The 16,169-nt window shown below is 44.0% G+C and overlaps 1 protein-coding gene across 1 annotated transcript in view; it reads right to left on the reverse strand.

The window, feature by feature from the left end:
* The window catches only part of AKAP9 (A-kinase anchoring protein 9), a 202,990-nt gene that overhangs the window by 131,711 nt on the left and 55,110 nt on the right, over positions 1-16,169 (reverse strand). The window contains exon 3 of the mRNA XM_065398462.1: positions 6,253-6,293. Coding sequence (XP_065254534.1) covers positions 6,253-6,293 — 41 coding nt within the window. The remainder of the gene's footprint in view (positions 1-6,252; positions 6,294-16,169) is intronic.

Genomic DNA, 16,169 nt, shown 5'->3' on the forward strand with positions numbered 1-16,169 from the left:
AGAAAACACTTTGATTCTGAAAATATACACGAAGTGCTGAATCCTCAGCTTTTGCACTCTTATAATTTAGTACTTTTTAGTTGTCACATATTATAGCAACATCACAACATATTGAGCACTCCAATAAGTTTTAGTCTGATTACTACAAAGAATTTATCTAAGATTCTAGCACTATAATAAGATCACCTTGGCAAAACCTATTTCCATACATTCTTATTTTTAAACTGTGGATAGGCAGAAGATATTTCCTGTTCGTTTCATATAAACAATTAGAATAAAGACTTAAGCCTAACAATAACAGATGCACAACCTTTTAAATCTACAGAGACTTTAACAGTGATTTTTAAAAATATGTGACAGCTGTGTTACTTAATTTATTTTTCCATTATATAGTGCATTAGAAAAATTTCTTCATTTTAAGGTTAAAGACTACCGTTTACAATGTAATTAGTTTTGCCAATAACAAACTTATTTTCTTCATCTTCCTCAACAGTGATTAAAAATATTCCTTAGGTTTGAAAAAAAGAAAAAAGTTTTGGCTACTGTCTTTTAGTACTTGTCTTGTAGAAGTATGGAATACAAGTTTATATTTGAACCTACGGAGAAGCAGCATCAAGAAAGGTAAAAAACAGTGCTTGCTACTGGGAAAAGCTCAACTTCCCCTTATTCTTGAATTTGAACTGTAACCCTGACTAGATTACTAATCATCACCATTCTTTAATTCTAAAGGCTACATAAGGTCTCATGCTAGCTTAAAATAAGTAATTTGTTACAAACAGCATATTCTGTATCTATCCATATTTTGGATTTGGTTACCATGTCCACAACTGTGGATTTGTACAGGAGACTGAAGGAAAGAGAAGACTTCATTTATAATAATAAAATTCCTGTAAGACAAGAATGCTGATATCTGCAGTTACTGTTTCCCCCAACTTTGCTTAGGAAACTGTACTCTATCATTAGACAGAGCCATTATGAGCAATGTCCCTCAAAGAGGGATATATTTATTTGTCACTGGACTTTATCCAGTTCCCCAAGAGAATTAGCGAACAAACAAGAAACATATTGCTCACTTTGCCAGCTATAATAAAACAAATAACTTTTAAATAATACTAGTTAAAAATATTCCACTTGAAAGCATGACTACTATTTTTTTAGCATTATTTCTGACTGAAAAGGTTTAAATAAACTTTTTTAAAAAATGAAGCAAAGCCTCTTTAAATAATGAGAAGAAAGAAGGGAAGCAAAGAATAAGATGCGTACCACTAATAAGCTCATCACCAGCCTGTTCGAGTTGCCAAGCACCCCTGGCTCCCACCAACTTCAAATTAAATTGTAGGTGTTTAGCATTTCCAAACGTAAGGCGCTACATGCCTGAAACAAAACTGAGTTCAGGATTCAGTCTCCAATTCCATACAAAAATTTTCCAGTCTATGCTATGGTATACAGAATTTAATTTTCTCTCACCTTTCAAAATTCTCAATGTTACAGATGGCTGCAGTTGTTCATTAACGTAAATGAAACATATTTATTACTAAAAGTGTTATTATGGCTGACCTGAATAGACCTCTACCCCGATATAACGTGACCTGATATAACACAAATTTGGATATAACGTGGTAAAGCAGCGCTCCGGGGGGGCGGGGCTGTGCGCTCCAGCAGATCAAAGCAAGTTCAATATAACGCGGTTTCACCTATAATGCGGTAAGGTTTTTTGGCTCCCGAGGACAGCGTTATATCGGGGTAGAGGTGTATATGCTTGATGACAACTCAATGCAGTTCCAAAGACACATGTGCACTGGTTCCAAGATCTCACTGCAGACAGTGAAAAACTTCACTGACTTTTAACAATTAAAAGGAATGTACGGAAAAGCTGCACACCCTGCATCTTAACAATCATTGCTCCATTTTGCAAGCTAACCACCATTTGAACTGCATGCACAAGTTTCTCACTATCTACTTATGTTCTGGAACAAAATTATTACTTCATGAGAAAAGGGAGGGAGTTCCTCTCACAGGAAAGAGAACAAGAGTTCCTAGAAAAGCATGAGTTCATACATAGTTTTTTTTTCCATTTTCGTTTTCAAAGAGGCTGAAAAATGGGATTTTTTTTTTTTAAAATAGAGTTCAGAACGAGATCTGGTTACAATGCTACAATATTAGTCTTCTGTGGTCTTTGGCATTTAAAATACTGCTATTAAAATCTCTAACATTAACTGTAGATACTGAGGAGAACCTTTTGAATACCAAAAAAAGAATACAGACCCACAAGGTGCTGGGCTAAACTCTTCAGCTCAGGGATTGTGTCTTCACCTATCCTTCTACAGGATGGATGCTACCATAGACTAAATATTAAATAACTAACCCATGCTCATCCATAATTATGAGACATTACATCAATGTCCTTCATGTACTCTTTCTCAATCTCCCAGGACTTGCATGTTTTCTTGGGATTTTTGCTCTCGCTTTCTGCAATAGCTGCTCCTTACATCAGACTAGAGATTTTGATTATACTTTTGTATGGCTCTCAGTTGTGCATAAGTCAGAGCATGTCATACTGCTCTGGGCTTCTGAGGCATTGAAGGCTGGCTCTTCATGTACAATGGATGTGGTACAAATATCTCACTGTGGTATACATTCTAAACATAAAAATACCATAGTAAAGTCAGTTCTGTGTACAGAACTGTATTTGTTTCCTTTTTAATGGTAAACTGTGTGTGTGAGTTGCCTCCTTTCCTCAACACACACACAGAGCGCCTGATGATTCTTTTAATCTTCTCCTACTTCTCACCCTTCACCAAAACATATAACAAGAAGTGTGCTGTGCCCAGGTATCTGAGATATGAAATCTCTAATCAGAGCATATAACCTGTCTTTCCTTCAGGTAGAGAGGAACAGGAGCCACTGGTTACCCAGCAGAAGTAATATTATAAGCAGAGCTGGCAGCTCCACATATGCCAGGTTGCCTGACATTTCCCACTATCAGATCCTGCTTTCAGTTACCTAACATTGCAAAACTTTAACCATTTGGGCTCAAATCTTCCATTCCAGGTGCAGGGCCGGATTAACGCAGGGGCTTTAGGGGCTGCAGCCCAGGGCCCCAAGCTAAGAAGTGCCCCGGCACAGCAGCGCTCAGGCAGGCTGGCTGCATGCCATGGCCCCACACTGCTCCCAGAAGCAGTGGGCTGCTGGCACCTCTCTGCGGCCCCGCACGCTGCCCCTGCTCCCAGCATTGTCCCCACAAGTCCGGTTCCCGGCCAATGGGTGCTGCAGGGGTGTGCAGAGTTGTGCCAGCAGCCGGCCACTTCTGGGAACAGCATGGGGACATGGCATGCAGCCTGCCTGAGCCCTGCTACGCCGCTGTCCAGGAGCCACCTGTGCTAAGCACCTCCTGGCCGGAGCCTGCACCCCAACCCCCTGTCCCAGGTCAGAATCTCCTCCTGCACCCAAACTCCCCCCCAGAGCCCACACCCCCTCCTGCATTCCAACCCCGTGCCCCAGCTCAAAATCCCTTCCTGCACCAAACTCCTTCTCAGAGCCCGCACCCCTCACCCTCTCTTGCACCCCAACACTCTGCCCCAGCCTGGAGCCCCCTCCTGCACCCAAACTCCCTCCCAGAAAGAAACTAATATAACAGCTGTTCTAAGGTAAGAATTAGGCTATTTTGAATTAATTTAACTATATTCGATATATTTTAAGACTGAAATGTAACCACATAACGGCTTTATGTTAATTAAAAGGCAAGTTTAGTATAGAGCTAATAGCCTCGATGTTATAATTGTGATCATTTTGTTTTAAATTAGGAAAAAGAATTGTATACAGGGGCCCCACAAAATCTAATAGCCTTGGGCCCACAGGAGAGTTAATCCGGCCCTGCCAGGGTGCCGGATGCAGGCTGAATTTTTTTGAAATGTTTCAGTCAAAACAGTTCAGCCATCTCAGAGAAGGAATTTAGGGAAAGATATAGTGTTTTGTCATGTTAAAAAATCCTTACTATGGTTCCACTGAGAAGCTTGAACGCCCCATGCTTTGGAGCAGGGACTTGACATTTGGCAGGAGGGTGGCTTTTGTGGCAGGGATGTGCCTTTTGCTATTCCCATGAAAATCTGGCCAAATGTTATAAGCTTTTTAAAATCTCAATTTGCACATGTTCAGTGGAGGCTTTTTAGAACTGCACAGCTAAAATAAAATCTGCAAAACTCCATCGCATTCAGCATGCTCTAGCCCAGGGGTCTCAAACACGCGGCCTGTAGAGTTATTTGCACGTTAAGAGAACATTAAGGTTGCTAAAGAGCTCCTATGTGATGCTAGGCAAGTCAATTAAACCAAACTTTTCACTAAGGGCTTGCCTTCACTGCAAAGTTAACCTGAGTTATAACTCAAGTACTGCCGCCAGCTTGAGTCCCATCCACACGCAAAATCCCTTGAGTGTGGTTGTGCTTTTAACTTGAGTTGGCTGGCCTGGCAGGGGATATAAGCTAAAGTTTAAGTTACCTAGCACAACCACTAGTATGGATGCAGGCTAGCTCCACTCGAGCACTGCTGGTCCTCCAATGCCTTCCCACAATTCCCTCTGGAGCCCCAGAAAGGATGGAGAAGTTCTCTCACAAATCACTGGGAAAGAATTCATAGAGTGGCTCAGCTTACTGCAGTGCAAAGAACTATGGGATATATCCCCAGAAGTCTGAGTGCCACACACAAGTGAGTGCAGCATCGGTGTGGATACAGTAGTTTGAGTGTTATTTCACAGTGTGGTCTCTTTCATTCAAGCTAGGATAACTCAAGAGGAGTAACTCAAGTGAAGATCACTGCAGAGTTAACTCTGCAGTGAAGATATACCCTAACTGTATGTTCCTCATTTTCTGTGTACCCAACTTGAGACCCATAATCTGATTTGCAGAAGTGCTGTACACTTACATCAGCAAACTGAAGTCAGTGGGAGCAGGGCCATCAACATATAAAGTGCTATATGAAGCTAAGTACACTGAAAAAATAGGTTGTAGGCATTTCAGACTGAGCACCTAAAATTAGTGGACACTTTTTACTTTAATCTCTCTGTTCCTGAATTCCCCATCTGTAAAATGGGAATAATAATAGCCTCTCACCTAACAGCAATATTGTTAAGATAAGTTAATTAATGTTTGTGAAGCACTCAAATACTATAGTGATGAGTGCCATGGAACAGCCCCTGAGGAAATTAATAACTGTATTCAGAGCAGGGTTTGAATTGTGTGCAATAAATAAGGCAATAAAGCATTGAACAATTAAGATAAAACAAAATATTGACTAGCTGCTGATTTAATGAGCACTGAATGAGGCAGGGGTCTTGGGAAAAGACTGTATGCGAGCATGTAATTAAAGACTATCATAATGCATATGCACAAGGGGCCCAAATTAAGGTTGTTCAAGTACCCTATATTCTGGCATTTTCTAACTTTTCAGAGACTGGCTTTGCAACCTTAATCATATTTTAACATAGCTTTTGTATGTGTAATAAATTGGCCAGCATGTGTTATATCGAATCAAATTTATTGTTCTCAAATTGACAATATTACAATTTTTCTACTTGTGTTAACTGAGAAAGTTAGAGCTGGAAATTGTTGGGAATTGGCAGGGATAATACTATATGTTACAAGGCTCACCATAAATACAAAGTAACACATTTAATTATAAACTCTAATGATTAAAGAAACTATCATAGTTTTTGAGGAATCCTCAAGAGATAAGAAAATTAATAGCATATTGACATGAAGTTAATTATTAATAATGCTCTAAGGGCCTAATCCTGCTCTCAGTGGCAAGATGACAATGACTTCAGTGTGAACAGGATCAAACTGTTTCAATGTATTTCTTTCTATAATTAACTAATTTTCTGAACAAGTTTTCATTTTACTTACAAGTTAAAGATAATCACTCAACTTGGCATTTAATTCTCCACAGAAAATTAACATAGGGAAGTGGTTGCATAACCAGAACTCTGAACAGTACCATTAAAGTGCAGTTGTAGTGAAGAAACCATTACATTGGCTTACAAACCTACTACTTTATTAGGTATAGTATTTATCCTGTTATTTATCTGGCATGCTGCTTGTTTAATTGTGACAGCTTAAAAAAAAGTTATATTTTTATGTTATTTATAACATTTTCAAACTAATACTTCCTTTCTCTTTTTTTTTAAACAAAATATTTAAAACTATTCCACAATGTTTAAATGTGACATATTAAAAATGTAAAATGTTACTTCATTCTTACCTCAGAACTATAATCATCTGCTGTAGTGGAAATTTCACTGTCTGGCTAAAATAGGAGAAAAATAAAAATATTTACAATGTTAGACTTCAAAACATTAAACATAATTTCTATCTATTTTTGTGTATTTGGACAGTAGTTAAAGCCACCTGAAGAAGTATATCTAGTTAAAATACTCATGTTATCCATTAGAATCTACAAAATGAAAGCCATTCCCAGCTCTCTGAGGCCTTGTCTATACGTATAGCTATACCAGCAAACCCTCCTAGTGGAGATGCAGTTTATATAGACAAAAGAGTGCTTTTGCCAATATAGCCAATACCAGTCTCTGCAAAAAATAAGCAGTACTGGCAGAAGTGACATTACTCTACATGCAAAAGTTTCTAGTGTTGCTCCGGCCTCAGATGTGATTATGCAAAGCAGCGAACACCTTCAATTTCCAGTTAATGAGCGCTGAAGGTGTTTTCTTGCAGGAGGCGCTTAGGCTCAGGTACATAGGCTCAAATCCTGCAATCAGATCCACATGTATTCAAGCAATTGCAGGAATAGGGCTTCAATTTTGAAAGTAACAAATATGCCCAATGAATGCCTGATTTATTACCAAACATGATTATCAATGCGGGGCGAGGGATAGCTCAGTGGTTTGAGCATTTTGCCTGCTAAACCCAGGGTTGTGAGTTCAATCCTTGAGGGGGCCACTTAGGGATCTGGGGCAAAATCAGTACTTGGTCCTGCTAGTGAAGGCCGGGGGCTGGACTTGACCTTTCAAGGTCCCTTCCACTTCTAGGAGATAGGATATCTCCATCAATTTATTTTTTTATTTTATTTTTTAATTTATTTTATGTGATACAAAGCATCAGTTTAAGTTTCAATATCTAAAGGGTTATCTCTACAACAAAACTTCAGAGGTAGTCACATGAAATCCATTCTTGGCACGTTAAAAATACTACTTATCTTTCCCAAAGCTAAATTATGTAAGGGTACACTTTAAAACTTAATTCTATATAGGCAAAAATGGTGGAAGGGGACATGTCCAACATTCTTAAGTCAGTTAGAGCCTTTCCATTTACTTAAATGGGTGTTGGATCAGGCCCCATGTAATTAAATACTCTCAGGGAGATTTTCAAAGACACAAATAGCACAAATAGTTAGATGTCTAATTTCCATTGACTTTGAATGATGCTGAATTGCCATTTGTACTTTTGAAAATCTCCTCGAGAGGTCTATTGGAGCCCTTCAGTTTTTTGCTATTCAAATGCCATGCTTTCTATAGATTTCAAAATGTAAATAAAATATAACACTTCACAAAGAAATCACAAAATTCAAAACTGTTATATTTAAAGAGTAAACAAAACTTTTGTTTAAATATGAACATTTATTCATAGATTCCAAGACCAGAAGGGACCCCTGTGATAATCTAAATTATCATATTATTGTGGGGATTTACAACTCATAAAACTGATAGGGTTGTATAGACCAAAAAGATCCACTTTAAGAATAAGAAAGTATTGTAGTGAATATAAACTGAAGTTTATAACAGAAACCAAAAAGGTGTTTTTAAATTCTGAGCACTTCCACAGACAAAAATAATATTAAAGTTAGCCATTCAGAATTGAAATAAGTATTGTAGAATTCCCTTAACTGGGACATTCCAGAGGACAGCCTATTATCACAATTAGGCCATTATGCCATTTAAGAGAAAAGGCTGGGATAAACTTGAAAACAATCAATAGGAATCTGAGTTCCATCCCACTATTTACAAAAACTTTATGTAACTCAAATGTTAATTTGTATATTTTCTTTACTATATAAACTTGTTTTACAGAAATATTTTAATAAATATATGCACATAACAGTCTGAAAGATAAGATGATTTCATCCTATTCTGAATAATAAAAATGAAATTCACTGCTTTTATCATTTTTTATTTTTATTTCTCCTCAATTTAATGTTTATTTGGTAAATTTTGTATTAACAGGCCATGATTTAGAATTATTTAACACATGACTAAGAACCACTCACTCACTTGGCACCTGTCAAATACATTCCCATTAAATGCAATTTATGTTAATACCATCCTAGGACCAGAAATTTTGGCAAGGTTTCCCTTGTGGAGTTTTCCGTGAACAACTACTTTAGAAGGTGGGGTTTGTACTCCTGAGGAATGACTAAAGGGTCTGGTCATCAAAACTACTTGAAGATGGGAGTGTGCCTGAATTCTGGGCAATATGCCCTCCTAGCTTCCTATAGTAGTTGTGCAACCAGAGAATGTACAGACAGCCTTTGGACCAGACATCTCCCAGGTGGTATTCCACAATGCCAAAGGGAAACCTCCTAAACAAATCCTGACCCAGTCAACATTAACTTTGGTAGTAAAACTCCATGGAATTGCTGGAAGGGAGAGGAGATATGGCAAAGAATTGGTGTTGCCTCAGCCATGATTATGTAAGTTAAAGTAGGCCATCCCAGCACCTTTAACTTACACTTTCCCCCCAGCTTTTTGGCATATAAATTGTAACAACTTAGTCTGCCTTTTTTATTTTTAACTATTTTTATTTTTACATTTGCTGGAAATTAAGTGTGTGTGGGGGAAAGGGGTAGGGGTTGGGATTAGGGCAGTGTTGACAGTGGGGCTGCAGGGGGCTCCCAGCACTGCCAACAGGTCTGAGGGAGGCTGCAGTCCAGGCCTTGTGGAGCAGAGACCCCCAGCCAGGACTGCAAGGAGGAAGAGGAACCCCAGTACTGCTGAGTTGTTCTTGCCTGGAGAAGGCTCCCACACATCTAGCTGGTGAGTGAGGGAGCAGGACTGTAACACTGGAGCTGAAGAAGACTCCCTGCATGGCCACATGGCCAGCAACACCCAATCCCTGACGGTGCAAGGTGAGGGAAGGTACAGTGGGAGGCAGAGCAGACCCCCTTGGCCAGAACTGCATGGAGGAAGAGGACAAGCTCCCAGCAGTGGGGGAGGTCACCCCGTAAAAACACATGAATGGCCATACTGGGTCAGACCAGTGGTCCATCAAGCCCAGTATCCTGTCTTCTGACAGTGGCCAATGCCAGATGCTTCAGAGAGAATGAACAGAACCAGGCAATTAGCAAGTGATCCATCCCCTGTCATCCAGTCCCAGCATCTGGCAGTCAGAAGCGGACAGATATCCAGAGCACAGGCTTGCATCCCTGGCTATCTTGGCTAGTAGCCATTGAAGGACCTCTCCTCCATGATCTTATCTAATTATTTATTGAATCCAATTACAGTTATGGCCTTCAAAATATCCTCTGGCAAGGAGTTCCACAGGTTAACTGTGCATTGTGTGAAGTAGTACTTCCTGTTTGTTTTAAACCTTCTGCCTATTAATAACCATTCAGCAGTGGAGTAACCTCCCCCATGGCAAGGGACTTCTTGAGGCCATGGCCAGCAGTCCCTGCTCTGCCTGCAATGACCACAGCCTTTCCCACAGGTGTCACCTGCTCAGCGGCCATGCAGGGAGCCCTCTGCAGCCTCACTGTTATGGGGAGGGAGGGAGCTCACTCCTGCCTGGGGAGAGAGCCATTCAGCCTCAGGGTGACCTATCCCAAGGCCAGGGCTCATCCTCATCCTTCTTGCAGCCCTGATTGGGGGTTTGTGCTCTGCTCACCAAGACCACAGCCTTCGTCGCACCTTATACCTGCAGAGATTGGGTATCAACTGGCCCTGTGGCAATGCAGGAAGCCCTCTACAGTCCCGCTCTTTTACCAGCTGGGAGTGCTGGGGGCCTCTACTCTTCCCTGCGAAGACTGCAGCCTTCCCTGTACCTTGCTTCTTCAGGAAGGGTGTCTCACCAGCCCTGCAGCAGCACAGGGAGTCCTCTGCAACCCAGCTGTCAGGGTCCTGTTCCCTCACTCCCATGACAGCAGGGTTGCAGAGGACTCCCTGCACAGCCGCAGACTGGTGACACCTGATCCCTGCAGGAGCCGGGGGAGAGGAAAGGGGCGAAGGATTAGGATATTGGATTTCAGTATTAGGTGAAATGACATTTACTGACTTCTGTCGGTTTATATCGAATCCTGCGAAGACTACACATTGTAAGTGGCTATCAGCAGGTGTGAGGAAGTCTGAGCCTTAAAGTAGTTGATTAACACCCTCTTACACATCATATGTGAATCCTTTGTATCACAAAATGTGACTGAATGGAAGAGTTAACCACAAATTTCAAATACAGAGGATAGCAACATGTTCTAAAGGTTGATTGGCTCCTGGGACGAAAGAAAGACAGACAGACTAAACTACAGCATTCAGTAAATCTGTATAAATGGTGTTATGTAGGTGATGCTCTCCCTACCGTTGCAGTGAATAGCCGTGGATCTTTTTTAAGTGGTGGTTTCCAACTTAACAGGATTAGTCTTAGTAGCCTTTATACTTTATTAGATAATTTGGTCTGATATTAGAATTCTGACTACTGTGTCCCCAGTGCATTCAGAAGATTGAGTGTTTATTCTTAAATAACCACGGTTGAGAGACATTCTACATGGGTTCTCCTTCCCAGTTTAGGTGTGCGTACCTGCAAATAATTTCTTAATGCATTTGCCTCTGTCTCACCTTTTTTTTAAGGCAGAATGTAATCATCTATTGACTCTGAATTTGAAGGGAAGTGTGACATACAATCTGAGAGGTTCTCTGTTGACTGAGACCACCCAGACCTTAATGACTTGTAATACAGCACTTGTAAAACAGCATGAAAGCAGCCTTTTCATTTTACTCCTTTCACATTGATTTAGGAAGGCTTCCAACTGATATGCGGCACCAGCAGCGATAGACAAACAGATCACCTCCTACTCTTGACACAGCAACAAAAGACGCCTCAGATTAACTGAATCTAAGCTAGAGGGAGAAAATATCACATTGGACTGTCTGTTTCTATGGTTCAGTTTTACTTTTCACCTGTATAATATGCACTCCATTTCCCCGCAACTTTTATTTCTAGCAGGTTCACTCTCAGAAAAGACTGATAACATGACATCCTTGGTGCGTTTTCAGTGTGTGTACATCACTGATTGAAACAAATACACATATTATGTGGCAATAATGGTGATATCCTTCTGGACCCCACATCTTTACATAACCTACAGCTCTGCACTGTTGTTTCTGAGTTGCTAATTGAAGGTACATGTTCTATCTTCCATCTGGGTAGACTACTGTGGATGGCTCTAAGGTTCCAAGATGATGCCCACAGAGTTTTGTTTTTCAGATAGGTGGTACTTCTGGTAGCTTGGATAAATCTCCTGTTTGGCTGTTAAGATTGAATTGTTTTGCCAAGAGATTTGTCTGAAGGTAATTGCAGAATGCTGGCCAGAAGAGCTCAAATTAAACCTCTTTGGATACATATTCTACTTTAAGGGCATGATCCAAAGCCCACTGAAATCAGTGGAAAGATTCTCATTGACTTCAATGGGCTTTGAATCAAACCTTAATAACATATGTTTATTGTTTTATTCTCTTGCTGCCTCAGTCTCTGGAGGCAGTATTCAAAACAGGCAACAATTTGCAAATATTCATCTTATATTCTGTGGGGCTAAGCAGTTGTATTTCATTTTCTATGGCTGATCAAAGCCTACTCACTCGCTTGAAAACGAAGTTCTCTGTAAGGCTGTATTGTCCCCTTTCTATCCATTTTACTCCATTGCTGTATACTTCCGATATTTATCAGTCAACAGGAATCACTAATTTCTATATATCTCATCTGATTGAACCCTCAGGATTCAGTTTTAAAGGAAGTATGGCTTTTCTCTTAAAAAAATCATTTGCTAATAACAATAAAATCATTTGACTAGGGCAGAGGTGGGCAAACTCAGGGCTTTGGATCCAGCCCGCGGATAGCCACCCCCGGGGCGCCGCGGGCCATGCGCCGACCAAGTCCCTGCAGCCCCTGGGGGGGGAGGGGGGCAGAGGGCTCTGTGCGCTTCCCTCGCCTGCAGGCACCGCCCCTCGCAGCTCCCATTGGCCGGGAACGGGGAACCGTGGCCAATGGGAGCTTTGGGGGAGGTACCCGCAGGCGAGGGCAGTGCGCGGAGCCCTCTGCCCCCCCTTCCCCAGGGGCCGAAGGGACGTGGTGCCAGCTGCTTCGGGAGCAGCGCAGGGCCAGGGCAGTCCCAATGCCTGCCACTGCCACCCTGGAGCCACTCTAGGTAAGCGGCGTCGCACCCAACCCCCCGCTGCACCCCTCCTGCACCCCAACCCCTTGCCCTGAGGCCCCAACCCCCTACCCTGAGACCCCTCCCGCACCCCAACCCCCTGCCCTGAGCCCCCTCGTATACCCTGCACCCCTCCTGCGCCCCAGGCCCTTGCCCTGAGCCCCTTCCTGGACACCGCACTCCAACCACCTGCCCCAGCCCTACATTCATGCCCACCCCTGATTTAAACAAATCAAAACAAAATGAAGTTGGAGCAGTAGCTCTTGACTGTGCTTTTCTCAAGACAAATGTGTGTTTAGTAAACTGTCTTAAGAATAGACCAAAGAATTTTAGCTTCTGGCCAAGCCAAAATTTATCCCAATTTTCCACATTTTATTTCCATAACTTTCTCTAAATTCCTACAGGGTTAGTACCTGAGATCTGCAGCATCTTATTAGGTAGTTCAAGTTTTTAATTTTTAAGTTCAATTACTTCTGACATGAAAAGATTTCAGCTTTGCTAACTCACTTTTCAAAATACTTGATGTCAAGTTAGAAGCAACATAACTCTTCAGTATTAATGAAAGAAAATACAATTCAAATATCATTCAGATAGTGTATAATGTATAATATAGCTGCTAAATCAGGGGTGGGCAAACTTTTTGGCCCGAGGGCCACATCTGGGTATGGAAATTGTATGGTGGGCCATGAATGCTCACGAAACTGGGGGTGAGGGCTCTGGCTGGTGGTGAGGGAGAGTAGGACCGAGGGGTTCGGAGGGCAGGAGGGGGATCAGGGCTGGGGCAGGGGGTTGGGGTACTGGAGGGAGTCAGGGGTGCAGGCTCTGGGCGGCGCTTACCTCAAACAGCTCCCAGAAGCAACGGCATGTCCCCAGTCTGGCTCCTACATGAAGTCACGGCCAGGCGGCTCTGCGCGCTGTCCCATCTGCAGGTGCTGCCCCTGCAGCTCCCATTGGCCCCGTTTGCTGGCCAATGGGAACTGCAGGGGCGGCACTTGGGGCAGGGGCAGCGTGTGGAGCCCCCTGGCTGCCCATACGTGTAGGAGCCAGAGGGGGACGTGCTGCTGCTTCCGGGATCCATGCAGAGCAAGCCCCCGACCCCGCTCCCTGGTAGGAGCTCAGGGGACAGATTAAAACATCTGAAGGTCCGGATGCGACCCCCGGCCGTAGTTTGCCCACCCCTGGTTTAAATCAAAGGGGCCTGCTGTATAATTTAGGTCTAAAATGCTGCTAGGCATGTGGGGCTGATCTTGGAAGCTATCAGAGTTTGTAAGTAACCAACCACAAATAAATTACTAAACAACCGAGCATATCATTATCTTTGTGAGAAGGAAACTGGACAGAAGGGAATTTAAAACAAATCTAGGGCAGGCCCAACTATTTAAATTATACTATATTCAAGAAATCAGGGTTAGAGTCCCTCTCCATATCTCTCACTTTCCAAGCAGGGAGATCAACTTTTCTCAGCTAAAGGAATAGCAAAAAACGGTTACTCACCTTCTCGTAACTGTTGTTCTTCGAGATGTGTTGTTCATGTCCATTCCAATCAGGTGGGTGCGCGCGCATGTGCACGTTGGCCAGAAGATTTTTCCCTTAGCAGTATCCGTCAGGTCGGCCTGGGCGCCCCCTGGAGTGACACCCTCATGGCGCCTAATATATAGCTCTGCCGACCTGCCACCCCTTCAGTTCCTTCTTGCCAGTTACTCCGACAGAGGGGTAGGAGGATGGGTATTGGAATAGACATGAACAACACATCTGAAAGAACAACAGTTACGAGAAGGTGAGTAACCATTTTTTCTTCTTCGAATGGTTGTTCATGTCGATTCCAATCAGGTGAGTCCCAAGCAAAGTTAGGAGGCGGGGTCGGAGCTGACCACTGACTGGAGCACTGCTCTACCAAAGGCCTAGTAATTGCATAGTGTGCGGGGAAAGTGTGTATTGATGACCGCGTCGCCACCCTGCAGATGTCCTGGGTGGGGACCTGAGCCAGGAAAGCTGTTGAAGAAGCTTGTGCTCTTGTAGAGTGCGCCGTTATCAGGGGCACTGGGATTCCTGCTAGATTGTAACACTCAGTAATGCAGACCACAATCCATGATGAAATGCGCTGGGGTGAAACAGGCTGTCCCTTCATTCTGTCCGCCACTGCAACAAAGAGCTGTACCGACTTCCTGAAGGGCTTGGTCCTTTCTATGTAGAAGGCCAGCGCTCTGCAGACGTCGAGAGAGTGGAGTCTCTGTTCCCTGTCACTCGTATGAGGCTTAGGATAGAACACCGGAAGGAAAATGTCCTGGTTGAGGTGGAACTGCAACACAACCTTGCGGAGGAAGGCCGGGTGAGGCCTGAGCTGAACCTTGTCCTTAAAAAACACACCGTAGAGCGGCTTGGACGTTAGGGCCCTGAGCTCAGACACCCTCCAGGCTGAGGTGATCGCCACCAGGAACGCGACCTTGTAGGAGAGGTAGAGTAGGGAGCATGCTGCTAGAGGCTCAAAGGGATGTCCCATGAGCCTACCAAGGACCAGGTTAAGATCCCAAGCAGGAACCGGTTGGCGGACATGTGGGTACAACCTGTCAAGGCTCATCAGGAAGCGACTAACCAGGGGGCTAGCGAAGACCGAGCAGCCCTGTACCCCCGGATGGAAAGCCGAGATGTCAGCCAGATGTACTCTTATGGAGGACAAGGAGAGACCTTCCTGCTTCAGGTGGAAAAGATAATCCCAAACCCGGGGCACTGAGGCTAGTGCCGGGGAGAAGTTGCGCTGAGCCGACCAGATTGAAAATCTCTTCCACTTTGCCAGGTAAGTGGCCCTAGTGGAGGGTTTCCTACTGCCCAAGAGAACCTGTCTGACTTGTTCTGAACAGGAGAGCTCGAATGGATTCAGCCATGAAGCCTCCAGGGCGTGAGATGTAGCGACTGCAGGTTTGGGTGCTGGAGCTGCCCATGATCCTGTGTGAGAAGATCCGGGAAGAGTGGTAGGGTAATCAGGGCCCCCCCGACATGTCCAGGAGAGATGTGTACCAATGCTGGCGGGGCCAAGCTGGAGCTCTGAGAATGACCAAAGCCCGGTCTCTGCAAATCTTGAGCAGGACCTTGTGAACGAGCGGTGTCAGTGGGAAGGCGTACAGAAGCGGTCCCCCCCAGTGGAGGAGGAACGCGTCCACTGTGGAGCCCGGACTGTGGTCCTGGAAGGAGCAGAACTGCTGGCACTTCCTGTTGCATCGCGTGGCGAAGAGGTCAATCGGGGACAGCCCCACCTCTGGAAGAGCGAAGATGCGATGTCCGGGCAAAGGGACCACTCATGGCTGTGAAAAGACCTGCTGAGGCGGTCCGCCAGCTCGTTCTGGACTCCCGGAAGGTACAACGCCTGCAGATCGACTGAGTGTTCTATACAGAAGTCCCATAACCTGAGGGATTCCTGGCACAGGGGAGAGGAGCATGTACCCCCCCCCCCCCGTTTGTTGAGATAGAACATCGCGGACATACTGTCCAACATGACTGATACACAATGACCCGCTAAATACGGGCGGAATGACTGACACGCTAGGTGTACCGTCCTGAGCTCTTCGGCGCCGGGGCGCTCTACGTTGAGGACGACCATGATGGGGTCGGGTCTCTCGAGCCCGGGTCAGATTGGGAGCGCAAGGCTGCCTCCATGAGGATCACCTTCAGGCGTTGTTCCCATTCTTTAAGTGTTCGTGAGCGGAACTCGCGGCAGATCTTACAGCGATCTTTCTGATGGGTCTGCCCCAGGCATC

The sequence above is a fragment of the Emys orbicularis genome, chromosome 2 (genome assembly GCF_028017835.1).
Source record: "Emys orbicularis isolate rEmyOrb1 chromosome 2, rEmyOrb1.hap1, whole genome shotgun sequence".
NCBI classification, from domain to species: domain Eukaryota; kingdom Metazoa; phylum Chordata; order Testudines; family Emydidae; genus Emys; species Emys orbicularis.